Source organism: Brugia malayi (genome assembly GCF_000002995.4).
Source record: "Brugia malayi strain FR3 genome assembly, contig: Bm_v4_Chr2_contig_001, whole genome shotgun sequence".
NCBI lineage: Eukaryota > Metazoa > Nematoda > Chromadorea > Rhabditida > Onchocercidae > Brugia > Brugia malayi.
Genome location: NW_025062476.1, coordinates 12,281,492 through 12,309,155, shown reverse-complemented (window position 1 = coordinate 12,309,155; position 27,664 = coordinate 12,281,492). Strand labels below are relative to the sequence as shown.

Genomic DNA, 27,664 nt, shown 5'->3' with positions numbered 1-27,664 from the left:
AAAGAAAAAGGAAAATTATCAATTTCAGTACTATATTAATTTAATTTAAATATTTAAAAGAGAGGAGAGGGAGAGATGGAGAGAGAGAGAGAGAAGAAATGATAATTGTTATCAGTGATTTGCACATAAAACTACTTAATGAAAAAAGTTTCCACCTTCCACACTGATAAATATTGTCATTTCCGCATTCTTAACTATATTATTCATCCAAATATATAACATAATAAAAAATGATAACAAACAAAAAAAATTCAATTTTAGTTGATAAGAAATTTTTTAAAAATTCAAAAAAAAAATTTTTGAAAAAATTATAAAATTTTCAAAAAAAAAAAAAAAAAAAAAGACATACGGAATGAATGAAAAAAATGAAAATTTTAAAGTAAAGCAATTTCTTTTATTTTTTTTTTTTTTTTTTTTTTTTTTGCTCATATAATAAACTGAAAATTACGAGCAAATAAAATTATTTCCTTCTTGAAAAATCTTTTTTTTCTAAATTTAAAAAAATTTGTTCTAAAAAAAAATGTGAAAAATACCAATAAAAAATAATATAAAAAAAGTACACAGAAAGAATGAAAAAAAAAAAAAAAAAAACAAAAATTTTTAGATAAAAACTTTTTTTTTTCGTTATTGTTCGCATACCAAACTAAAAATTACAAACATTAATTAATTTTAAATTTGCGAATAAAATTTTTTTATTGTTAAAAAAAATTTTTTTTTTTTAATATTTAAAATTAATTATAGTTATATTAGGAAGAAAAAAAAAAAGAGCAAAAGCCTATTCCAATTTAAATATACAAGTGTTATTAGATTAAAATTTATTTTAAATTAAATAAATTTTAATAAATAAGTAAAATTAATTGTTTTATTTTTAATAGAATATTCTACAAAAACTATTATCAATGTGCAGTGATAATAATAATAATAATAATAAATATAAAAATTGTAGTATTACTTATCTCTCCTAAACCATTTCTTCGTTTTTTTTTTTTTTTTATTTTTTTTATTTATTTTATTTTATTTATTTTTTTTTTTTTTCATTCTTTCTTTTTACAATCATTCGTCATTCTTTTTGATCAAAATGAGAACGTACGATGGATGATGCTAAGCTAACATTCCAATAATTTTTGTCTCTATTGAAAAGTATCAGACATTACAAAATGATTCATTCATATTTTCAGTCTCAAATTTATTCTAATTTTACTTACCCAATAATTTAACTATCCAAAAAACTTACCTAATTTCTTTAATTTTATCTAATTTTAATATATTATTAAAGGGAGTTAAAAAAAAAAATTTTATTTTGGCCAAAAAAAAATAAAATTTTTTTTTCTTCATTTTTTTTTTTTAAAATTTTTTTTTGTTTACTTTAAAAAAACAAAATAATCGACATTATATTTATCATTTCAACAATTTTTTATATAAATAAAAACTAAAAAAAAAAAAAAAAAAAGAATGAAATTAATTTATTTATCAATAAATTTAGGGCAAAAGAAAAAAAAAAATAATAAATTAATAAATTGTAGGTAAAATTGAAAAAATTTTTATTAACTTTTATTTTTTTCAAATAAATATTTTATTGCTAAATATAACAAAGTTATATGAGAAATGAATATTTTATTGAAGAAAATTTGATGAAATTTTATTCGTTTTTCTCTTTTTTCTTTTTTTTTTTTTTTTTTTGTTTACTTTGAAAAAGCAAAATGATTTTTTGTTTACTTAATAGCTATGTAAATAAAATTCGTCATCATTTCTAAATGACACAGTGCTTTTTTTATTGGTATATATGATAAAAAATAAAAAAAAAGAAATTTCAAAAGCATTATGAATGTTTCATATTTTATTAAAATTATATTTCAAAAAAAAAAAAAAGAAGAATTCAACTTTGGGAAAATATATAAAAATAAACAAATAAATAAGAACAAACAATTTAATTTTAAAATAACAAATTCATATATATGCCAAAAAATTTTCACTTTATTTTAATTTTTATTAAATTTTATAAATTATTTTAATGAAATTATTAATTAAATTATTTTCAAAAAAAATAAGATTAATTAAATAATTACTATAGTGAAATAATAAAAATGGAAAGACTTGATTAAAAAGAAATGTATGCCAAAAAATAGAATTAATTAAGTTTTGATTAATTAAAATATTAAAAAAAAAAAAAATGTTTTTCTTCTTATTTTAAATCAAATTAATTTTCAAAAAAAGAAATTATAAAAAATGGCAATGATTTATTGTAGTTTTATTCATTTAACAAATTTCATTTTTTTTTTTTTTTTTTAACTTTCGTGCAATTTTCAATGAGAAATTGAAACTTTTAGTATCAATGACACAAATTTGTTTTTATTTTATCAAATGTCTTTAAAATAAATTAAATTTTTCATCGTTTTTCATTTTTTTTTTTTTAAATTTACCAAATTTTTAAAATTTGAAATTGAAAAAAAAAAGATAAATTTGCAAGGAGCATAAATGTTTGATGATTCATCCGAATAGTTAATAGATAAGGAATAAATTGTATGTTTTGTTAGATTGTAAAATTTTATTTTAATTTTTGCATTAAAAAACAAAAATTACAACATTACATTAAAATGGAAATTTTTTCTTTAAAAGAAATTTTTTTAAATTATAAAAAATTTGTTTTGATTTTGTTGAAAAAATAATTACAATCATTAAGTTTTTATTAATTGATGTATGGGAATATATTCATTCCATTCAGCATGCAAAATTAGTAGTAAATTTCAAAATTGAAATTTAAAAAGAAAAGAAATGGAGAAAAAAAAAGGTGAAACATTAAAAATATGAGTGAAAGTATTCAAATAAATTTAAATTTGATTTAAAATTATCATTATTTTATTCATTACTAAGTGTTCAAATAAATTTAAATTTGATTTAAAATTATCATTATTTTATTCATTACTAAGTGTTCAAATAAATTTAAATTTGATTTAAAATTATCATTATTTTATTCATTACTAAGTGTTCAAATAAATTTAAATTTGATTTAAATTATCATTATTTTATTCATTACTAAGTGTTCAAATAAATTTAAATTTGATTTAAAATTATCATTATTTTATTCATTACTAAGTGTTCAAATAAATTTAAATTTGATTTAAAATTATCATTATTTTATTCATTACTAAGTATTCAAATAAATTTAAATTTGATTTAAAATTATCATTATTTTATTCATTACTAAGTATTCAAATAAATTTAAATTTGATTTAAAATTATCATTATTTTATTCATTACTAAGTGTTCAAATAAATTTAAATTTGATTTAAAATTATCATTATTTTATTCATTACTAAGTGTTCAAATAAATTTAAATTTGATTTAAAATTATCATTATTTTATTCATTACTAAGTGTTCAAATAAATTTAAATTCGATTAAAATATTTATTGAAAATTTTTATTATTATATTCATTACTATTATATAATTATTTAACGATTCATAACTTTGTAATTTATAATTTGTAATTTTCTTTTTTCATTTAATGATAATAATAAATGATTGGAAAATGATAATTTCTCAATATTTTTTTTTTAAATTTTCAAACCAATTATTATAGTTATTCATTGTATTAATTATGCATTATAAAATTAATAATATTACAAATATTACAAAATTATTTCTACTACTAAACAGATTATAATTATAATATTTCAATAATGAAATCAATTCTTATCATCAAAAAATATAATCATTTTAAGTTATTTGCATTAATTTCCATTCATTTTTAATAAATTTTTAAAAATTAAAATTACTTTGTAAAAACTGAAAAAAGTAAACTTAAAAAAAAAAAAATTATTTCGAAAAGGTTTATTGCTTTTTTTTTTTCTCATAAAATTTATCATTTTTACTTTTTATTTACTCACTAAACTTGTCATTTCAATTCTTATCAATCTTATCAGTTTGTCTTATTTCATCTCCTAATATTATCTTTTTTTTTCCAACTTTTCCTCTTATCTATTCATGCAACTTACTTATAAATTAATCTTTCTTTCTTTTTTTTTTTTGTTTTTTTTCAAATATAACTTTGTAATATATTAAAATTAAATTTTTTTTTTTTTTTTTTTTTTAAAAAAGAAATATGAGAGAAATAAAAAAGTGAATAAACATATAATATATGCTAATGTGTTGCATTTAAATGATAGCATTTTGAATAGATTAAATGACTTGAAACGATGTCGGTTTAGATCAAAAGCAAAATGAAAAGAGATAAGATTGATAAAAAGAAAAAAAGGAAAGAAATGAAATGATTATAATAATAATAATAATAATTCATTGTTAAGCATTTCCCATAAGTATATTTCTGGGCCGGAAGTTTTTAAAATTTTGTCTTTAATCATTTGATGTTTGCCGAAAAATTCAATATTAAAATGATTTGTAAATAACTATGATGAATGATTGTTACTGAAATTTATCACGATTGTTATCATAGTACAACTGATAATGCTATGTGATTTATTTATTTGTTTATTTAGCAATTGAATTTTAAAATTGCCCTATTAAAATATTTTTAGTGAAATTTTGCAATTTAAAAATGAAATAATTGGATAAGAAATTGTGAAATGATTTACTATAAAAATTCAATATTTAAACTATAATACACTTAAAAGATTTCATTAAAAAAAAAAAAAAAAAATTATATCAAAATTAAAATGGTACTGGAAAAAAAATCTTTTTTTTTTTCTTTTCAGTTCAATTTCAGATTTTACAACACCTGAAATAGCTGATAAATTTCAAACAAACACATAATTTGGCAGATTCAAACACATAATTTTCTCATATAGTATTTTAATCTAAATAATTTTACTGATAATCAAACTTTAAAATTTTACTGATAATCAAATACAATAATTGTTGCCATTATTATTATCATAATTTAACATTACTAATTTAAAAAATGCTTAATTGCATATTTACATTTATAAATGAAATTTGTAAATTAATCTAATATCAATTGATATGATCAGATAGAATTGGAAAAGAAAAAGATATCACTGATAAAATGATTAATTGATTGTAAATTGTGCTATGAACTCATTAATTGAAACTTGAATCTTGTTAATTACAATCAAATTGATTTATTATTTTTCATTTCATTCTTTTCTCTTTTTTTTCAAAAATTCTATTACACTTCAAAAATTTCAAAATGTAATTGCAAACCAATTGAAAATCACACAAATTGATTTTTATAAATTTGAAATAATTTAATTTTTGTACAAATAGTTAAAAAGAAAATAGATAAAGTATAAAATGAAACGAAGAATGTAAAATGTTAAATATTATAAATAATTTTTTTCTAACTTTTATAAAATTAAGATTTATACGATGTCAATTTTTTTCAAAAAATTCTCAAAAATTTTTGTAAATTCAAAAATTTAACACTCAAAATTTATGTTTCGTTACCAATTCTTTTTCTCATAGTTCGTTTTCAATTTTTTTTGGTTTATTTAATTATTCTAATTATCCAAAGATTTCTCTATTATACATTTAAGTTTTTTTTTTTTTTAAAATAACCCAAAATAACCTAAAAGACTTCCATTTTAGACATAATTCGCAATGAAATTAATTATTAACTTAATTTGTAATTATTAAACTGAAATTTTGAAATTTAGTAAAGTGAAATTTTAAACGAAACTTTCAACCGGAAAAAAAAATAAAAAAGAAAATGAAGAAAAACGAAAAGAAAAAAAAAATTGAGGAAAAATGTAAACAAAAGAAGTTAAATGAAAAGAAAAAATAAAATTTTCTCTTTTCTCTAAACAGTTGCTAAAAAGTAAATTTTTTGATTAAATGAAAAGAAAAAAAAAAGTTTTTTTTAACTTTTTTTAATTCAAATACTATATTTTCTCGCATTACTTTTCTTTTTTTGAAAAATAATTTTAGGTTAAATAAAATGTAAAATGTAAAAATCAGAAAAAGAACAGATATAGCAATTATTGAAAAGCAAAGTAAATAATAATTGAAGTTTGTTTTGTTTAGATTATATTTAAATTAGCTATTGTTGTTTATTTTTGCATTATCAAAAATTTTATAGTTTATTTTTTATGACATTTTTTCAACGTTAAAATAATAATTTTGTTATTTGTTATGTAAATTATAACTTCTGCGCAAAAAAAAAAAAAAAAAAAAAAAAATGTTAATAACAAAATTAAATTTTAAAAAAATGCTAGAGAGAAATTTGATAAGCCAATAAAATAAATATAATTAAATATTTATCAATAATTTATTATACTTTAATTAATTTTTTTATAAAAAAGATGAATAAATCAAGTTTAAATTAATTTAAGTAATCAATTACTAATCAATTTTTTTTTTTTTCTTCAAATGATATTTATTTATTTGCCATCATTTTTCTTATTCTTCTTTTTATTTAAATTCTTTTATTTATTAGAAGAGAAAAAAACAAAAATAAAGAAATTTATTATTATCATATTGTCATCATAACTGTCATCCAATTTCACAAAATGAATTGATAAATTATAATAAATGAAGAATTGAATGAACAAATATTTGTGATAGATTAATTTTCAATTTGTCAATTTATCGATGACATAATTCATCAATCAATTTGCATATGTCATTTGAAAATGGAAAATGTCAGCCAATAAAGAAAGGAAAAAAAAAAATTTTATGCTCAAATTAATACGCTAATTAGCTAATATCCAATTACATTTTTGAGCTTATAAAATTTCAATGACATTCATTAGCTAAAATATTTTTTCAAATTTGAATGAATTCGTAGATTAAAAAAAAAAAAAAAAGAAAGAAAAAAAAGAAATTGTTATTTAATAGATTTCAATCAGTATTGATAAAATGAAATATCAAAAATTAAATTTAATTAATTTAACAACTAACATTTCACATCCGAAACGAATTTTAATCATTAAAGTTTTCAAAAAAAAAAAGAAAAAAAAAAGAAAAGATAATAAATTTGAAAAAAATTATATAAGAAAAAATGTTTAGTTAAATTTAAATAATAAAAAATATTATCACTATTATCGATATATTATCAAAAACAAATGATATTATTCAAAATTTTTTTAAAAAAAAGATAATAAAAAATAATGATTAAAAATCATTGCAAAAAAATTTCGATAAAGAAAAGATAAAGTGATAAAAGAGATAAAAGTTGTTAATAAGAGAATTGTTATTATTATTATTCTATCCAAAATTTTCAAAAAATGATAAAAAAAAAAGAGATAAGCTGATAAATTTGAAAAAAATTGTACAATCGAAAAAGAAAATAAATTTTTATTTAAATTTAAAAAAATTGAGCGAAATAATGATTAAAAATTGTTGTAAAAAATTTCGATGACGAAAAGATAAAAGGAAGAAAAAGAGATAAAAATTGGTAATAATAAGAGAATTGTTATCACTATCACTATCATTATCGTTATCATTCTGCTCACTGACCAAAATGGGAAAGTAAAAAGATTTGATGTGTTGATAACCTTGGCATTTGCATATGTCACCTTGTTGTCATCATCGTCGCCATCCAATTGGCATAAATAATAATTATAGTATACTGCTAAATATTACAATCTTTAGTGTAAAATCTCAATTCGATTGCTATTTTAGTAACTTAAAATCTCGGATGGAGGGGACGGGGAAAGGAGCAAGGTGGTCAGACGGGGATATTTTTAAATGTAAAATTGTTAATTTTACAAGAAAAAAAAAAAAAAAAACAAATAAAGAATGCGATATTTTTTTATGTGACATTTTTAATACTAATTTAATTTTTGAGTTCAATTAAAATTTTCAAAAATTTACACTGTAAAAATGAGGAAGAAAAAAAAATTATAATTTCAATTATTAATAAATAATTGTAATTTTAATATTTTATCTAATAATAATTATTTTATTATTTCATTTCAAATTATTTCTTAGAGTAAATTTTATTTATTTATTTATTTTTCTTTTTGTCACCTTATCAAATAGATAATAAAGCTTTCCGAAAAGATATTTCGGTGGAGCTTTCTTCTCAGATTAAACATTTGTGATCTGTTTAATTTCAAATATTTCTGAGAGAGAGAGAGAGAGAGGTTGAATGAGTAAATGAAAAAAAAAAAAAAAAAAGAAAAAAGAGAGAAGAAAATAAAGCTTATCGATAGATTTTGAAGAAGCTAACTAATCATCAATTTAGCTAGCAAAGTGTCAAATTTCATTAGTAAGAACGGAAAATGTGTTCTCTCAACGAAATGATACAAACAATTTTGGTTAGACTTAAAAAAAAAAATTTTGTTAAATTATTGTTAATTTTTTTTTTTTTTTTTTTTGAAAATTGACATATCAATAAATGATTTATTCAATAAACGGAAAAGAATTGAAGAAAAAAAAAAAAAAAAAACTGAAATTAATTGCAAAAATTTGAAAAATTTTTTCTAATAATAATTTAGCAAAACAAAAACGAAGTAATTAATAATAAAAATCAAATTTTTCGTTATATTATTTGTTAATATTTTATTTTCTCTCTTTTTTTTTTTTTTTTTTCTAAAATATAAACAAAATGAAAAATCGTATATTTATTTAATTAATAATATTCAATTTATATTCAAACATTAATTAATAATTATTTTTATTATAACTTACTTATACAATCAGCTTATACTTAATTAATATTTATTTGTATTCGTTCGTTTCCAATTTAAAAATATAAACAATCTTTTTTAATGCTTACTACAAAATTAATTAAATGGATTAATTTGAAAATGAAATTTTACAAACAATAAATTAGTAATTAATTACAATAGCATTTCAAATGATCAGTTTATACTGTGACAATAAAAGCTTTGAAAATTTCGATAGAAATTTAATGAAATAAAATGAAAATTCAATTTCATCTAATTTCTATAATTGATTTTTTTTTTTTAAAAAAAAAAATTAAACTGATAAACAATCTGTCAACAATGTCATTTTATTTCAGTTTTATATGAAATCAATAAAAAGCATTTCATTTCATAATTTAATCATTTATTATTAAACAAAAACAAATTAAACTATTTATGATTAAATAATTAATTTCGTATTAATTAAATTACATTAAAATATCCATGGATGAAAATATTTTCGCTCAAAACAAAAGAAAAAATAACGCGTAAATAATTTAAAATAATAAAAATTGTGTTTTCTGATTATTATTATTATTGCTATTTATACTTATTAACAATAATTTTTACTATAATTAATTTTAGTATGAAAAAGTATAAATATATTATATTTATATATTTTCTAGTTTTAAAATTTCTTTTTTTTTTAGATAAATAGAAAATTTTTAAGTTTAATTATATATGGTAATAATAATTATTATTATTACTATTTATATTTATTAGAGGAAAGGATGTAAACAAATTATGTATAAATAAATTTAGCCATTGAAAAAGAAAGAGTGAAATGGAAGAAGAATGGAATGCAAAAAGAAAACAAACATGTAAACAAATATTTAAAAAAAAAAAAAAATAGATCTGTTCCGATTTGATTTGATCTGATCTAATCTAATTTAATGTGATTTTTATGTGAAGCATTTAGCCTTATTGAAATGTTAGAAATGATAATTTTAATGATAAAATTGATATCGTTTAACAATTCCTTTGGAAAATAACCCTGAATTGAGGGAGAGAGCGAGAGAAAAGGATGTAAACAAACAGTTTTCTCTCAATGCTACTAACTATCAAACTAAACTGTAAACGATTAATTTGACAATTTAAGAAATAATCATAAATGGATGAATTGTTGGAAGATCAATTTACCCACATGGGTAAATTCCTCATGGGAATTTATTTAGGCTAATCCTTTTCACATCTGTTTACTGTCACAGTCAACTTCAAAAGATCTTTTGTCTTTAATTTTATATTCATTTTTACTTCTCTTTTTTTTCCCTCATTTCCCATTTTTTTTTTTAATTAAATTATAAATTAAAAAAAACTTTATATATATAAAATGGTTACCAAACTTTTGTTCTTTTGTAATTATCATTAAACTTTAAAAAATGTCACCAAACCTTTTTTATAATTTTATCAATAAAACTTTAATTTGGACTATCAAACTTTTTTTTATAATTTTCATTAAACTTTAAAAAATGTCACCAATTTTTTTTCTGTAATTTTATTATTATTTTTTTTATCGGAAATATAATGAAAGGAAAAAATTTATTGTATGTATGAAATATTTTAACTTTTTCATACTTATTCAACAAACACTGTTTTATGATATTGGAAAAAAAAAAATTTGTTTTCTGATTGAATTATAAATTTTTTTTTTTCAATGCAAATTTTCTTCATTTCATTTTTTTCTTTTTTTTTTTTTTTTTTTAGACAAAAATTTGACATTTATTCAAACATTAAAAGTCAAAAAAAAAAGAAAAAAAATCAATTTAACAGACAAATTTTTGCTTCAAATTTTATATTTGAATTAGTAATTAATTCCATTTTATTACTTTTTTAAAAACTTTTAAATTAAGTTGTAAAAAGTAAAAATACATATTAAAAAAGAAAAAAAAAAACTTTTTGAAATTCAATCCTTAGTAACGACTAAGGAACGATAAACTCAAATATTAGTATCTTTTCCTATTGGTTTAAATTTCAAAAAAAAAAAATTTATTCAAAGAAATTGAAATTCTATAAATTCTTTTCGCTTCCTTTTTTGCTTCTTTTTTTCTCTCTAAATAAATTTCAAAAAAAAAAAAAAATTGAAATTTTTATGCTTTAAATGAAATTAAATTGAATTAATCACAATTTTCACTTTTTCTTTCCTTCTTTTTTCTTAAGAAAATAATTTATAAATTTAAAAGCAAAAATGATTTTATTAAACTTTTCAATCTTTTTACATTTTTTCACTGTGCTTTTTTTTTTTTTTTTTTATTTGATAAATATTTTTGTGTATGATAAATTTACGAATGAAAAAATAAATAAAATATAATTTTAAATAAATTTCAATTAAAAAATATATTTGAAAGAATTTAAAATGAATTAATGCAAATATGTGTGACATTGATATGACAGAAATATTTTTGCTTAAAATGTTTTAGTACCATAAAAATTAATAATCAATTTTACAATATTTCATTTTATCGTTTTGGCAACATATTTGCTTCAGATAATTTAAAATAATTTATCAAATAATTTCTACTATTACTATTATTTGTAAAATAAAATAAACAAAAAAAAAAAAAAGGAAAATAAATTTTTGTATAATTAATTTTTTATAAAAAGAAGGTAATTAAATTTGTATTAATTTATATAATTTTGTATAATAATTGTAGTAAAAAGTTACGTAATCAACGAATGAATAAAAAATTCGAAATTTTAATTTAAACAATTTTCTTTTCTATTTTTTTCAATGAATTTAAAAATTATAAAATATTTGCAACAATTAACAAAATATTATATATAAAACTATAATTTTGATTATAATTATGGCAGTTAATTAATAATTTGTTTAATTGTACTAAATTTTTGAAAAAGAAAAAGAAAGTTGCAGTAAAATAAGTAATTGCATCAATTGTTTTAAGATTTTATTTTTTCAAATTTTAAATTAATTATTCAAAATGATCAAATGATAAATTAGTTTATCATATTTTAATTTGAAATTTTTGAAGAGAAATGTTTGATTCTAAAACAGAATAGCTAATTAATTGTTATAATATTTTTTTACATAAATTATTTGAAAAATTTTTTTTTTAACAAATTTATTGAAAGCATAAAATGGAAATAAAAAATTTTATAATCAAAAAATATTAAACTTAAAATTACTAATTGAAAAAAGAAAAGGAAACAAAGATGAAATTATTTAAACTATTTATTGAACTTACCATTTGCTGTAACTTTAGATACATCAATATTCAACGATTCAACAAATTGCAAACATCCACCAATAATTTCTATCTAGAAATGAATAAATTAAATTAGAATAGTATTTAATTAATTTTAATAAAATAATAATACATTTATTTAAATTGTATTATTGCCATATTTCAGTATTAATAAAAATGAAAATTATAATTTTGTATTATTTGTTCAAATAAATTATGAAAGTCTAAATTAATGTACACTGATAAGTCATTCGGCTAAATTATTTTTTAATTTTACATTTATAATTTGGGAAAAAAATAATAAAAAATTAATTAATTGAAATTGATTAATTAAAGTTTTAAAATTTATTATTTACTTCTGCTCATTTTTTCATTTTTTTTTTTTTTTTTGTCAAATTTAATTGACAAAATTTTAGTTAATAAGGATTTTCACACATTTTTTCCTCCTTTTGTTAAATTTAATTCAAAATTGATTGGCATGAAATGTGAATAACAAATGAATGATTAAGAATATAATATATAAAAATAAAAAATTATGAAAATTTTGTAAAAATTATTTTAAAATTAAAAATTATTAAAATTTTGCAAAAATTATTTTAAAAATATATCATTTCAATTTTTTAAACAAAATTATAATTATAAAATTATATATAATTAATATTACATATAAAAATTTAGTGCATTTCAATAAATTTCAAAATATATCTTAAAATTATATGCAATTAATATTACATATAAAAATTTAATAAATTTCAAATTATAACTTAAAATTGTGTACAATTAATATTATATATAAAAATTTAGTAACTTTTAATAAGTTTTGAATTTATATCTCAAAATTATATACAATTAATATTATATATAAAAATTTAGTAACTTTAATAATTTTGAATTTATATTTCAAAATTATATACAATTAATATTATATATAAAAATTTAGTAAATTTCAATAAAATTTTGTCATTTTTCAGCAATTTAAAAGAAAAAATGAATAATAAACGAAAATTTTTTTCAAAAAAAAAAAATTTCACAAAAAAAAAAAAGCTGAAAATGACATCATCGATAGATAAGGAAGGTTAGCTTAATGATGCATAAAATTAAAAAATGTACGAATGATTTGATGAATTGATGAGTCAATCTTTTCAACAATTTTTTTTTTTTTTAATTTCATTTCATTTTTTTTTAACTTCATATTTTGCAAAGTTTAATTTTAGAATTTTTTCTTTTTTTACTAATATTATTTTTAGAAAAAGGAAGAAAGAGAATCAAAATGTTTTGGACTTTAGCACTGAATTAAAAATAATTAATTTTATTACATTTTGTTGAAATAATTAATTTATTAATTTTTACTGAACAAAATTATATAAATTGTATTTTTCTCATTTCTTTTAGATAAAAATAAGCAAAATGTAATGCTTCAACAATTTTTGTTTATGTTTTTTCTTTAAACTAATTAAAAAAACACAAAAAAAAAAATAATTAATTAATTACATTTATACTAAATAAAATGATTAAATATATAAATGTGCAAAGAGTTATAGCAAAATGATAATTTCAAATAATAATAAAAGATTGAAATACAATTGTGAGTGCCTAAAGGCAATTAAAATGCCACAATTTATTTTACTAAAATATTTGCGAGAAAAGATATTTCTCATTGAAATTTTCATTAAAATTAATTGAAAGTGGTCTCTTCTAGTTAAAATTTCAAATTAACCGAAAATTAAAATTAAATTGTTTAATATGACGAAAACGATTCATTTATTATTAAAATAGCAAGAAATGCTTTATAAAAAAAAAAAAAAAAAAAGAAAAAGATTAAAAAAAACTCGCAGAACGAAAAATAATTAAGTAATTCAATTCCTTTTTCCATAACACAAACTCAACTAGAATTATATAATCTAGATTTAATTGTTTATTAATTAAAATATAAATATATGAATTTATATTTACATTAAAATTGCTGTTGCTTCCCAGCTATACTTGAAATATTATAGGAAATAAAAAATTTTAGAATTCAATTTTATTAAAATTATCACTTTTAATTTCTAATTCATATTATCTGATTTAATTATTAATTTATATTATTTGTTGTCTAATTTATTTATTAACTTTTTCAGTATTAATCAAAATGTGCTATCTTTTTTAATTTAATTTCTAAAAAAATGGCAATTTTTTTTTACATTTGTTAAAATTTCACAAAATTTCAATTAATTCTTTTTTATGTAAATCTGCGACCTATTTGTTTCAGAAATTAACAAACCAACAAATTATTTAATTTAAAATAAATAAGTAAATTCGTTTTTTAATTCTACAGAAAATGAGTCTTATTTTCTTTTTACTAATAGTTATTACAAATTAAGTGATTAAATTAAATCAGACAATATAATTATTACAATAATTATTACAAACTAGGTTTTCAATAATTAAAAATTAAATTAAATTATTCATTCAAGTATGAAAAGGAATAAATTTTCATATCTGAAATCATTTAGTTATCAAAATTTTAATGTTAAAAATTCTAATTAATAAATGAAAATTTTTCTCTTCAAAATTTCTTTTTTCACAATAATTCATAATGCACAGAAGTAAAAAAAAGCAGATGGACAAATGCGCATGCGCAACAATAGCAATTGTAATTTCAACTGTAATTTAAAATTTACTAAATAAAAGATTTAAAAGTAATTTTAGAAAAGAATTTTGAAGTGATATTAAAGTAGCTATTAGCAAAAATGACCACAGAGTGAAGAAAGATGAAATTGAAAGAGATAAGATTTAAGTGTTAAAGTTGAATTTCCGACTAATTTATTATCAGTGAAATATTCACTTAACAATTGTTATCTTTAACTGAAAGCTATTTGCAATTGTTAAAATGTAATAAAAAAAATTTTTGTAATATAACTTTTTAGTTTAAAATTTTCATTCTTTTTTTTTTCTCTTTATTTATTCGAAATGAAAGAAAAAAAGTTTAATTTTTAAAAAGAGAGAGAGAGAGAACTAAACGAATTTAAAATTTAACTCTTAATTAATTTATTTTCATTTTTTATGAAACATTAAAATTAAAAATTTAACAGTTAAAATAGAAAAAGAAAAATAAATGAAACTGAATTGAGCATATAAATTGAATGCTTATATTTGAATAAAATGAAAGGATTTTAATTAATTACTTAAAAACTAAAATATTTAGAGGTTCAAAAATTTAATTTTAAAAAATCTAATATTAAGGAAAAAAGGAAAAAAGAATTTACCCAAATTATTTAGTCATTTTTTTTTAGATACAATGAATTTGAAATGTAGTAATAATTTTTTTTTTTTTTTTTTTTTTGAGTAAATAATCGCTTATTTCATTTCAAATCTCAATTCACAATTTATACAATTTTAAATTTTAAATTAAGTAAATCAGTGATAATTTATTATCACTGATATCATAATGTGTCATTTCATTCACTTATAAAATTGATTGAGTGGTAATATTGCTCCATTTCAATGAATATAAGATGAAAATTTCACTAAATTTAAATTTTATTAATAATATGAAATAAGCATAGCATTGCTTAACTGATAATAATAATTATAAAATTATAATTGTAGAAAAAAGTAATTCTTAAATAAATTTCACTTAGCTATTTCATGCTAAAATTTTCCTAAATTTAAATGCATTTTCAAACAAACTTAAATTTTATTAACAAAAAGCAAAAATTGATTGAAAAAGAATAACGAAAAGCTAAATTTATATTAACAATATGTTGTATAAATAAAATTTAAATCGAATGTTTCTTCAAATTTAAATAAATTTTTAATATTTTTTGTAAGGAAAAAAAAAGTTTATAAAAATAAATTAAAACCTTATATACTTGAATTATTTATTTAAATAATATTACAATATAATATTAATAAAATATGAAAGATAAATGATGCCGAAAAATTTTATTTTTAACTCAAAGCTATAAGAGAAAAAAAAAAGAAAACATTTTGTTTACACAAATTTACATTTATAATATTATTTACAAACCATAAAATGTAATGATATCAGCGCCATTGATTTTAGCGCCCCGATCAAAAAAAAAAAAAAAAAAAAAAAAAGTGAAACCAATAGGAAAAGAAAAAAGTTTGAGAAAAGGACGCAACAGGTGTCCGTCCCACCATTTGCTTATCATTCATTCTATCTTAGAATTAAAAAGAAAAAAATAATTTTGAAAAAAAAAAGAGAAAAGAAAAAAGCAAAAATATATTTATTATTTTAATAAATTGTTTAGCTATTTGAAAGTTACACAAATTTTGATTTAATTTTATGCATTGTTAAAATTTTTTTTATTGAAAATAACAATTCGCTTAAAATTTCAATTTTGTTTTTTTTTAAAAAATAAAGGAAAAAAAAAACAATTCTTTTTAGTTATTTGTAGCTGTAATTGAGAATTTAATTAATTAATTAACAGGTAAAATGTAATTAGAAAATTCCAGTAAAGAAGTTTTTTTAAATTTTTGTTTTTTTTTTTTCCTAGTATATATTAAATAATAATTAAGCATTAATTTCAATTTATTTCTGTGTGACTCTTTAATTTTTTCATAGAGTTTAAAAAAACGAAATGAAAAAATTTTTTTTTGAATGATTTATTTTATAAAATATTTCAAATTATATTAATTAGCAAGAAATGAAATTATTTTTAAACAATTTATAATTTTATGAGTTATTTATTTTTCAGAAATTTTTTTATTAATTAATATTTTCTTTATTATTTAATTAATAGTTTTTCATTTTTTATAAAATCATTTAAACTTTTTATTTTTTTCCATCTTTTTAAACATTTTTCTACCATCCTTTATGATTTATTTTATGAAATATTTTAAAACATATAAATAGTAATAATGAAAATATTTTTAATAATTTATTATTTTATTAAAATTCATTAAAATTTTTTCAAAAAAAAAAAAAAATAACAAAATTTAAAAAAAAAAAGTTAGAAATTCAAACCGATTCAATGTGTCCATCAATTGCTGTGCTAATTCGTTCTTCAGCAGAAGGAACACAATCAAATGCTAAAATATTAATTTTAATTTTTTATTAGCTCAAAAAATATTTGTGCAAAAAAAATTCAGCAAAAAGAAAAAAATTTTTAAAATTTGAATTTGCAATAATCTTTAATATTTTTTTGTAAAATTTTCAGAAAAGACAACAAAATTACAATTTTTTAGAAAATAATTACAGTTTTTAGTTTATTTTAAAAATTTTATTTAAAATGGATTTTTTACAATTTATGCTTTTATTAAAAAAAAAATAAGCAAAAAGAAGGAAAGAAATAAAAAATAAAACTTTTTGAAAATTTTATTTTAATTAAATTTTTTTTTTTGACAAGTTAAAATAATTTACCATAGAAATATTTAAAGACAGTAATCATAAAATTTAATTTATTTAATAAATTTAAAAATAAATAAATCTTATAAATTTCATAAAATGTGAAAAAATCTGTATTTTCAATGTGAAAAAATTTATAATTTTAGGATGTTTTATTCAAAAAATGTCAATCATTTATTTATTATTATAAAATTATATTTGATTATTTATTTATTATTATAAAAAAAAATTATATTTGAATTAAAATATTATAAAATTATATTTGATTACAGATTTATGCATTATTATTTTATTAAATATTTAAAATTTTTTTCAGAAAATCGAAGCAAATTTTTGAAATGAAAAATTAATTAATTAATATAATGCACATCAAATTTAAGAGCTAAAAGTATTAAAAATTAAAATTAAAAAAGAGTGAAAATTAATTTAGCATAAAATATATTTCAATTACAGGTAGTACCAAATTGAATTATTTAAAAAAAAAAAAAAAAAAAAAACCAATGCATATTATTGTGCACAAAGATTAGAAAGCAAATTTAACTATAAAATTAAAATAAGATGAACTAATTTAAATTTAAATTAAATCATCACAATTGGTTCATTTGATTTGTTGAAGCGTTAAATTACAAATTTTGAAAAATGGGTTATTTGCAAAATTATTTAGAAGAAATTGTGAAAATTAATCAGAATTGATTAACTTACAAATGTAAATTAACATGTTATTTTGCAGTTTTTTTTTTAAAAAAAATTAACAATTTTCAACGCTTATAATTTAAAATTTTTTTTTTTCGGAAATAAAATCTAATAATTTATTAAATTTTGCTTAAAATTTTGATTAAATTTATACAATTATCATTGAATTGTATAAGTTTATTCATTAACTTATCATTTTTCATATATAAAAATTAAACATTTAAATGAAGAAAAACAATTTTTAATTTCTTTTCTTTTTTTTTTTTTTTTGTTTTTTTAATTTTAATAAAATTATTAAATACTAACTAATTGCTTGCAAAAGTGTGACAAGTTTTTTTGGTTCACGTAAATCACTCGTAAGATCATTGATCGGTTCTGTTCCAAATCGTATCAAATGTCGATTTGCCCAATCCGTATAAATCTATAATTAAATTTTATTTAAAAAATTTTCAAAATTAACATTTCTTCATTCAAAAGTTTCAAAAAATTTTCATTGTTAAAATTTTAAAAATTTAAAAAAAAAAAAAATTTAGAAGAAAAAAAAAAAAAGAAAAGAAAAACTATAAAATATGAAAATGGTAATGAATAAAATTTTTTTCAGCAAATTATTTAAAATTCAATTTTTTGTTTTTTTGCGAAGGTAAATAAAATTTGCTATATGATATTGTTATATTATCAATGATTAAATTTATCAATCAAAATTTTAAAAACTAAAAGATCATTTAATGATAATATTATATATTCTGAACATTTGCTAACATTTTGTTAAATCGTATAAAATTATATTACATAGATAAATAATATCTTATAATATCAATATGCTAATTTTTTGTCGTTAATACTGTTTTCATTTTTTTTTTTCAAAATTTATTAATTTTAAAATCATTGAATTTAAAAAAGAATTTTTTTTTTATTACTATTTTTTTATTTGAGCAGCAATAAGTTCGTAATTTTAGTTTTATTTTATTTAGCAAATTTCATTAACATTTCTGTCATTTTTTTTTTTTTTTTTGTTTTTGTTTTTGTTTGTTTCTTCCAAAAATAAATGATTCCTATTTTTAACTTAAAAATTAATTAATTAATCTTAAAATTAATAAAAATTAATTAATCGAATATTTCTTCATTCTTTTCATTCTCCAATTGCTTACTGTTTTTTTTTTATTACATTTTATTTTGCATTTTTCTGTTTTTTTCTTAATTTTTAAATTGTTATTTTCATTTAAACAAACTTTTTAAATAATTAGAAAACATTCAAATTTTTAAATAATTTGATTTTTTAAATAATAATGATCAAATTAAATGAAAAAAAAAAGTATTTTGTGATATTCTTTGAATAAATTTTATTTCATTTCAAATTGTTACTCATATTGGAAATGAAATTGGTAGAGTAAACTAATTGCAAATAATATTATTATTGAATTGTTGAGCAGAGTGCATATAAAATACAAATACAAATTCATTAAATGTAAGCCATTGCTATTAATTAGCATTTTGAAGAGACTTAATTACTATCCAATTAAAATGTATCTATGATTACTCATTGCATAAATAACATTTGTAATTGTTTACCTTTTTATTTTTTTTCATTAATCAATCTTTCAAATTATATTAACCAACAAATATAAGTAAATAATATGACCTTATCTTAATAGTACTTAGCTAATAACAAATATAGCTAACCTAAATAGCATGATGACCTTAGGTTAGCTATTAACAAATATAAGTAAATGACATAACCCTAACATTAACTTTAATAATGTTCAGCTAATAACAAGCTTAACAATAGTCAGCTAATAACAAATATAGTTAAATAGTATGGCCTTAACTTAGCTAACAATAATTAGCATGACCTTAAATTAGTTATTAACAAATATAAGTAAATGATTTAACCCTAACATTAACCTTAACAATGTTTAGTTAATAACAAGCATGATTAAATGGCACCACAACAATACTCAGCTAATAACAAATTTACTTAATAGTATGACCTTAACTTAGCTAATAACAATTAGTATGACCTTAACTTATTTACTGACAAATATATGTGAATAGGATAACTCTAAAAATATTATGCTAATAATAAATGTAACTAAAAAGCCATAACAATAACAATTCTTAGCTAATAAACATATTCCCATTTTATATTCAAAAAAATTAAATTTATGTTTGAAATGATAAAATTCAAAATGTATATAATCAAATAAGAAAAATTCTAATTCATTTTTTCATTAATTCTTACCTATTTGTTTTCATAAACAAAAAAAAAAAAAAAAAGGGAAAACAAGCATTTTAGTAAGAATTATTGTTTATTTTCTATCAATCATTGAAAACAATTTAGCTAATAACAATAATAAATATAAAATTTGTACTGTCATTAGCAGTTCAATTATCATTTTTTAATAAATTTTAGTTAGTTTGAATTATAATAATACTTAATTATCATTTCACATAGTACACAATTACTTAATTAATAATATTAAATGGTATTTTGAAGTTTTTGAAATAATTTTAAAAGCAAAAAAAAAAAAAAGATAGTTGAAATAAGTTAGTGTTGCAAGAATATTTTTCTTCAAATATTACAATTTACAAGCAATTATTCATGGCATTGCTGTCAAAGATAAAAGAAAATGATGATCGAAAAAAAAAAGAAATTAATGATCGAAAAACTGGAATCGAAATCTTTATCAAAATCTTAAATCTAATTGATAAGCTAATGTGACAAAAAAAGTTGTCCTATCATCAAATTTTTGGACTATTAAATCATTTTCGATTGCATCAAAAATTGAAAATAAACCGAGAAATGCAAAAATTTATTTCATTTTTTAATTTCAGTAAAATGAAATTGACTATTTCAAATATTTGGGTAATTTATATAATTTTTTTTTTTTTAAAACATAATCAAGGTATTAAAATTTTGTTTTTAGCGTTTACTAATTTTGAAATTAGCAAAATATAAAAGTTTTGTTTATCCAAAAAAGAAAGAAGATTTGTTTGGAATTTTAAGTAATAAAAAAAATATGAAATAATATATTTATAACATTTTTTCAATTTTATAATTTATTTTTGAATAGTTAAATTTAATATTAAAATGCTTATTTTCAATTAGTATTTTATACTGTTTATTTCATTATCGTTGTACTTAAATCAATTTTTCATATCTAAGAAAAGATCTTTTATTCATTTTTTTTTTTTTTTTTTTTGTTTTAAAATGCGAAACATTCAAAGAAAAGATAACAGCGACAAATTAAACAAAATTTCATAAAAATAAAAAACGAAGGAAACTGAAAGGTTAATACTGAATTTTGATGAAAGTAAAATGAAATACCGAATTATATATTTAAATATATAAGAAAATTATTTAAATTAATGCTTCAAAATTTAAATACAAAATTTAAACTTAAAGTAGTCATATGAACTTTTATTAATAGCACTTCTTCAATCGAGAAAAAAAGTTTTGTTTTACTGAAAACTTATATAATTAAATTTGTCATATGCACTACCTCCCAGAAGATACGTTTCTATTTATTTATATTAATATTTCATTTAGAAGTAATTATAATTCTAAAATTTATTGCAAATTTCACACAGTTTATCAATTAATTAATTTAAAAGAAGAAAGCAAACAAAATGATTTTTAATTAATTAATTAATTTTAGCTAAAAAATTTAGCTAAAAAGCTAGATAATATGTTTGAAAATAAGCAATAAATATAATTTATAATATTGGCAAAATTTTTGGTCAAAATTGATAAAATTAATTATCATAAAATTTTGAAAGAATTAATTAGGTAAGCAGGCGCATCTGGTCATTATTTAAGCTTTATGAATGCTTCAATGAAATTGCGTCAGTTGCTCTTTGCACGATGAAATAATATTAATTTTAAATATCAAAAATAATTTATTTGTTTGATCACAATTCTTTTTTCTTTGTTCCTTTTAGCGATGTGTTAGTATAACTTTGATTATTTAATTATGATTAATAGTAATTTTTCAAAAAAAAAAAAAAAAAAAACTTTAAAATTAATAAATTAACAACTTAATAAATTTTTTTCTCAGCAAAAAAAATTTCAATTTTAAATGAAATTTTTAATTTTAATATATTTCAATAAACATTATATTAATATAAATTTATGAGTTAAAAAAAAAATAAATAAAACTTAAAAAATTCATAATTTTATGACTGTTTAAAACTATTTTATCAAAATCCAATCTCATTATTCAAACTTATAACAATTTTTTAATTTTTGTATAAAAATCTGCATCAAGTAAAAATCATTTTTTTTTTTTTTTCGATAAACATTTCTATTTGTTTTAATATTAAAAAAAAAAAAAAAAATTATTATTACTATTTCTTTCTTTTTTTTTTTAAAATTTTTCTCATTTTTTTTTCTCTTACATTTTCTCATTAACATTTTAAAATGTTAATTTTGACATTAATTTTAGCATAAAATTTATAAAATATAATTTAACTAATACTAACCTTGACATATTTATTATATTGATGTGATTGTTGTAGCAAATATTTCCCACAAGATTTTTTCATTCGTTTCATCTGTTTTTCAATTCAAAATGAAATATTAATGCAAAAAAAAAAAAAAAAAGAAGAAAAGAAAAAGGTAAATAGTAATTAATGATGAAGAAAAATTGGTAAAAGTTCGAAAAATAGTTTGTTGATTATTTCACAGAAATATTTCGTTCGATACAGTTTGGATGAAAAATGAAAAATGATGACGAAGTGAAGATGAAGCAAAATTAGCTAGCAGTTGACAGGAAAGAATAGATGGATGACAAATGCATAATTATGAATGCGACATGGAACTAATTGAATTTTCAAAATGCTCATGTAATGATGATTACACATAAAAGCATAATGAATCATCTTTCACTATTACTTAACACTTTGAAGTGTATAGTAAGTAAGATGATATAAGGTTAGATAAGGGTGATAATGATGGTACAAGGTGATATATTAATGATAACAAGTTACTACTAATGATATAAGGCCGCATTTTAATTATATATGGTAACATGGAGGTGATATAAGGTCACATTTTGATTATATAATGTGACATAAAAGTGATAAAAGGTCACATATTAGTGACATAAGGATGATACAGAGTCATATATTACTGATATAAGATCACATTTTAATTTATAAGGTGACATCGAGGTGATATAAGATCACATTTTAATTTATAAGGTGACATCGAGGTGATATAAGATCACATTATAATTTATAAGGTGACATCGAGGTGATATAAGATCACATTTTAATTTATAAGGTGACATCGAGGTGATATAAGATCACATTTTAATTTATAAGGTGACATCGAGGTGATATAAGATCACATTTTAATTTATAAGGTGACATCGAGGTGATATAAGATCACATTTTAATTTATAAGGTGACATCGAGGTGATATAAGATCACATTTTAATTTATAAGGTGACATCGAGGTGATATAAGGTCACATTTTGATTATATAATGTGACATAAAGGTGATATAAGGTACATTTTGATTATAGAAGGTGAGATAAAGTTGATATAAGGTCACATTTTAATCATACAATGCTACATTAGAATGATATAAGGTCACATATCAATGATATAACGTTACATAAGGATAATATATGGTTATATATTATTTTTTATCACAATATGTATAAAATCTTTTTTGCCGAGAATTCAGATATCAAATTGATAATTATTTCTGAATGAAAAGTTTAACTTTTTAGTATATATAAAATCTTTTTTTTTTTTTTTTGCTTTTTTATCAGAATTCAACATCAAATTAATAATTATTCATAAATAAAAAGTTTTAACTTTTTATTTATGTATATAACATTTTTTTTTTTCACTTATTATAAATTTTCAAAAACAGAAACTTTTTTTTTTAAAAAAAAGGAAAAAAACGAGAAATGAGACAAAAATTTGTCACACAAAATATTTCACAAATTTTTCTATTTTTTAATTATGAAATTTCCTTTTTTTTTTTTGATAAATACTTATAAAAGTTTATTTAGAATTTATCAAAGAGAGAAAAAAAGTAAAAAGAAATGGCTATTTTTTAAAAGATTTTTTAAATTTAAATTTAATTAACAATTGTTTGTCTATAAAAAAAGAAAAAGTTAGCATATGTTACTTAAAAAGTGATTTTATCGTTTATTTTACATATATTAAATAAACTTTTTAAAAGTAAAAAAAAAAACGAAAATCATTATTAAATTATTTTGTAAATATTTTTTAGAATAACTCACCGTAATATTTTATAGCTAATAATGCTAAATTATTTTAATTATTACCATTATTGATTTTTTTTTATAAAAACCAATTTTTTTTTTCCTTTTTTTTTCTTTTTTGCTTGTCACTTTTGAAAAATTTTTATAATTAAAAAATTTGGGCGAAATTAATCTGAAATTTGAGAAATAACTAAAATAATAAAAATGATTGTTTTAGAAGTTAATATCAGTTCTAAATTAAGCATATCTTAATTGTTTGTTTATCATTTATTGATTAAAATTGTTGAAATTAATATTGAAATTGATGTTATTTATTGATTTAAAAAAAATTGATTGTTGTCATTTATTAATCGAAAATACTGATTATCATTTATTGATTAAAATTAAATTATCATTTTAGCTTATCAGCTTTTCAATTTTTTCCTATTTAATTTTCTCATTAATTTTAACAACAATTATTTAAATCATAAATTCATTAGAATTGATTTACTCATAAAATGCAAAAATACATTATTCAATTCATTCATTTCATTCCTAATTCTCTTTCTTCACTTTGCTCAATGAAATTCTTTGCAAATTTTAATTTAATACTTTACATTAAATTAGATTTCATCCATTTCATTTTGTAATTTAATTACAAATTCAGAATTTACATTTTGAAATATTTCTGCCAATAAATTCAAATAATTTATATTAGCACTTAATAATGTACACTATCATCTGTAATATTAAAACATCAATTAATTAAGCTATAATTTTATAAATTAAACAAATTTTATTCAATTATTCCATCAAAATTTTGTTGTTGTTTTTTCTCCTAGAAAATTTAAGTTAAAAATTTTTTTGAAAGTTTCTAGTTTTTCCTAATTTTTTTTTTAAAAAATTTCAAATGTAAGAAGTTGAAAGTTCAAAATTTTCACCTTTATTTTTTGATTAATTTCAATAGATGCACTTTTTTTTTTGTATTTTATATGAATTAATTGATAAAATTAATTGATAAAATTAATCAACGATATGATAACACTCAAAATAATAACATTGAATATTAAAAGTCAACTAAATTGTCACATAAAATAAAAGATAAAAATAAAAAAACAACAAAAAAAAAAGAAAAAAAAACTTATCCAATTAATTGTTACTTATAAAAAATAAAAAGGGAACAAATGAAGAATTTAAATTGACACTTATTAAAAATAAGTACAAAATATAAAAATTTTGTAAAAAAAAAACATATAAAAATACAAAATATAAAAATTTTAGTCCTTTTTTTTTTTAATTTTTATTTGAAAAAATTTTAAAACATTTCGACAAATAGGAAATGTTTTAAAATTAAAATGTATTAAACATATTTTAATTTCAATCTTTTCTTAGGTACATAAGCACTTAGGAACACAAATATAAAATATTTGGTTGACTAGTCGAAATCGACAGCTGTTCCCTAAAATTAACTTTTACAAATTCCGAAGACGTAAATTAGTGGGATACATTAAAGTAGCATTTCAATGAATCATACCATCTTCGATAAAGATGTACTTCCGGTAAGCTAATATTCAGTTAACTATTTTATCAATTTTATAAATTATTATTTTGAGGCAAAAAGGAAAGAGAAAATAAAAAAATAATTTGAAATTGAAATTTGTAAACAAAAATTGGAAAAAAAAACTTTTTTTAAATTAAATTTCAAAGTGAATTATAGTTGATAAAAAATTTATAAATGAATAAAATTGATGAATATAAATAAATAAAGCCAATTTAAAACAAATCTATTGTTAAAATTTTAGTATACAAAATAGCAAGAAGACAGGAAAATTATATAAAAAAAAAATTATAATTTTAAACAAAATTATAATTTTTCCTCACTTATATCAAATGTATTCAAATTTAATTGTTTCAAATTTTATAACACTTTTAAATTTTTTATATCTTTTGTTTGGTACAATTTAAAATAAGCTAATATAATAATAGAAAATATGAAAAAATTGCAAAAAAATATTTGAGTTATTTAACTAAAACAAAACAAAAATTTGAGTCATAAAATTTGGCACTTTTTAAATAAGTAATTAATTAAAATTTTTAATTCTATTTTCAGAAATTTGCTATACCAAAGGACAGAAGAAAGAAGACGAAAAATATACGAAAACAAACTTTTCAAATTTTAATATTTATATTTAAATAAAAATAAAACTTTATAAGACTGCAAGAAATTGTATGTATGAAATGTTAGTATCATTTTAAAAATAGAAATTATAAAAAAAAAAAAAAAGAGAGAAATCAAAACTAAAGTACTTTGTAGTTATTCCCAAATGAATTAACAAAAAAATAGAAAACAAAAAAAAAAAAAAAAAACAAAAATGATTTAATTGAAGAAAAAAGAAAAAGTGATCATTTAAAATAAGTTATGCTAATCGAAATTCAAACATTCTTCTTTTCTCAGTTTTAAAAATGTTTTATTTACATGTATCATCGATGCATCTATGCTACTCCCACGGGGTACTTTTAAACCAAAAATTTCAAACTATCATAATAACAAAATTGATAGTTGATTATTATCAGATGTTAGCTTAAATACTGATAAAAATTTGTGAAAATATTCCAAAAAGCTAAAATTAAGCCAAAAAAAAAAAAATGTAAAATTTATAAACAATGTAAGCCTTTTTTTTTTTTTTTTTTTTGTTTATTCTATTTATGCTAATTAATTAACAAAATTTAATATTTGATTAAATGAGGAAATTTTCCTAAAATTATTGTAACTTAATGCTAATTTACACATTTTCTCTATGTGTGTTAGTTAGATATGAACGGATAAATGATAAAATGAAAGATATTAAATTAACATCAATATCAATTTACATACAATTTATCAGAATACCATTGAAAATTTTATTTTTATTTTCCATATGTCAATTTCTAATAAAATATTAGTGATATATATACTCCTGTCATAGTAAAATGTAAAATATTAGAAATATATCCTTTAAACATCATTTTTTTTTTCTAAAATATTTTGAATTACTTTAAAATTAGTTAAATTTAATAATTAAAAAATGGTAGCTAATAATAGCACAGATTAATAATAAAAAATTAGTTAATAATAATCAATTTATGTAAGATGTTTCAATTTAAATGAAATGTAACCAATGCGATTTATTAATATTAATTAATAATTTAATTGATAGCAAAAATTAATAATAATTAATTTAAAAATGAGGAAATTTTCACCATGAATTGATTATAAACATTAAAATTTAAATTTTTATTTTATCATTTTAAGAAAATACAAAATACAAAAAAACGGATACATACTAACCGGTATAAGTTCCCGATTTGAGGTCGGCGCCATTCGATCACTCTGCCTAATAGATCATTGTTGACATTCTTTTGCAATAGCTCATTTTTTCTTTCTTTTTTTTTTTCTTCGTCGAATCGAAATTATTTCAAAAATTTCACAAAATCTAAAATTAAACTAAGCTTACAATGAAAAGCTAAAAATTTTTCAAAATTTTCCGCTTTTTTTTTTTTTTTTTTATTGAGAAAAAATAAAAATGAAAAAGA

The 27,664-nt window shown here is 17.7% G+C and overlaps 1 protein-coding gene across 1 annotated transcript in view; it reads right to left on the bottom strand.

The window, feature by feature from the left end:
- Bma-unc-53 (Uncharacterized protein) overlaps positions 1-27,452 on the bottom strand; it is a gene marked incomplete at both ends in the record, with an annotated part of 87,683 nt that extends 60,231 nt beyond the window's left edge. The window contains 4 exons of the mRNA XM_043079336.1: positions 11,828-11,900; positions 16,800-16,864; positions 18,180-18,294; positions 27,420-27,452. Coding sequence (XP_042935270.1) covers positions 11,828-11,900; positions 16,800-16,864; positions 18,180-18,294; positions 27,420-27,452 — 286 coding nt within the window. The remainder of the gene's footprint in view (positions 1-11,827; positions 11,901-16,799; positions 16,865-18,179; positions 18,295-27,419) is intronic.
- Between the last annotated feature and the right edge of the window lie 212 nt (positions 27,453-27,664).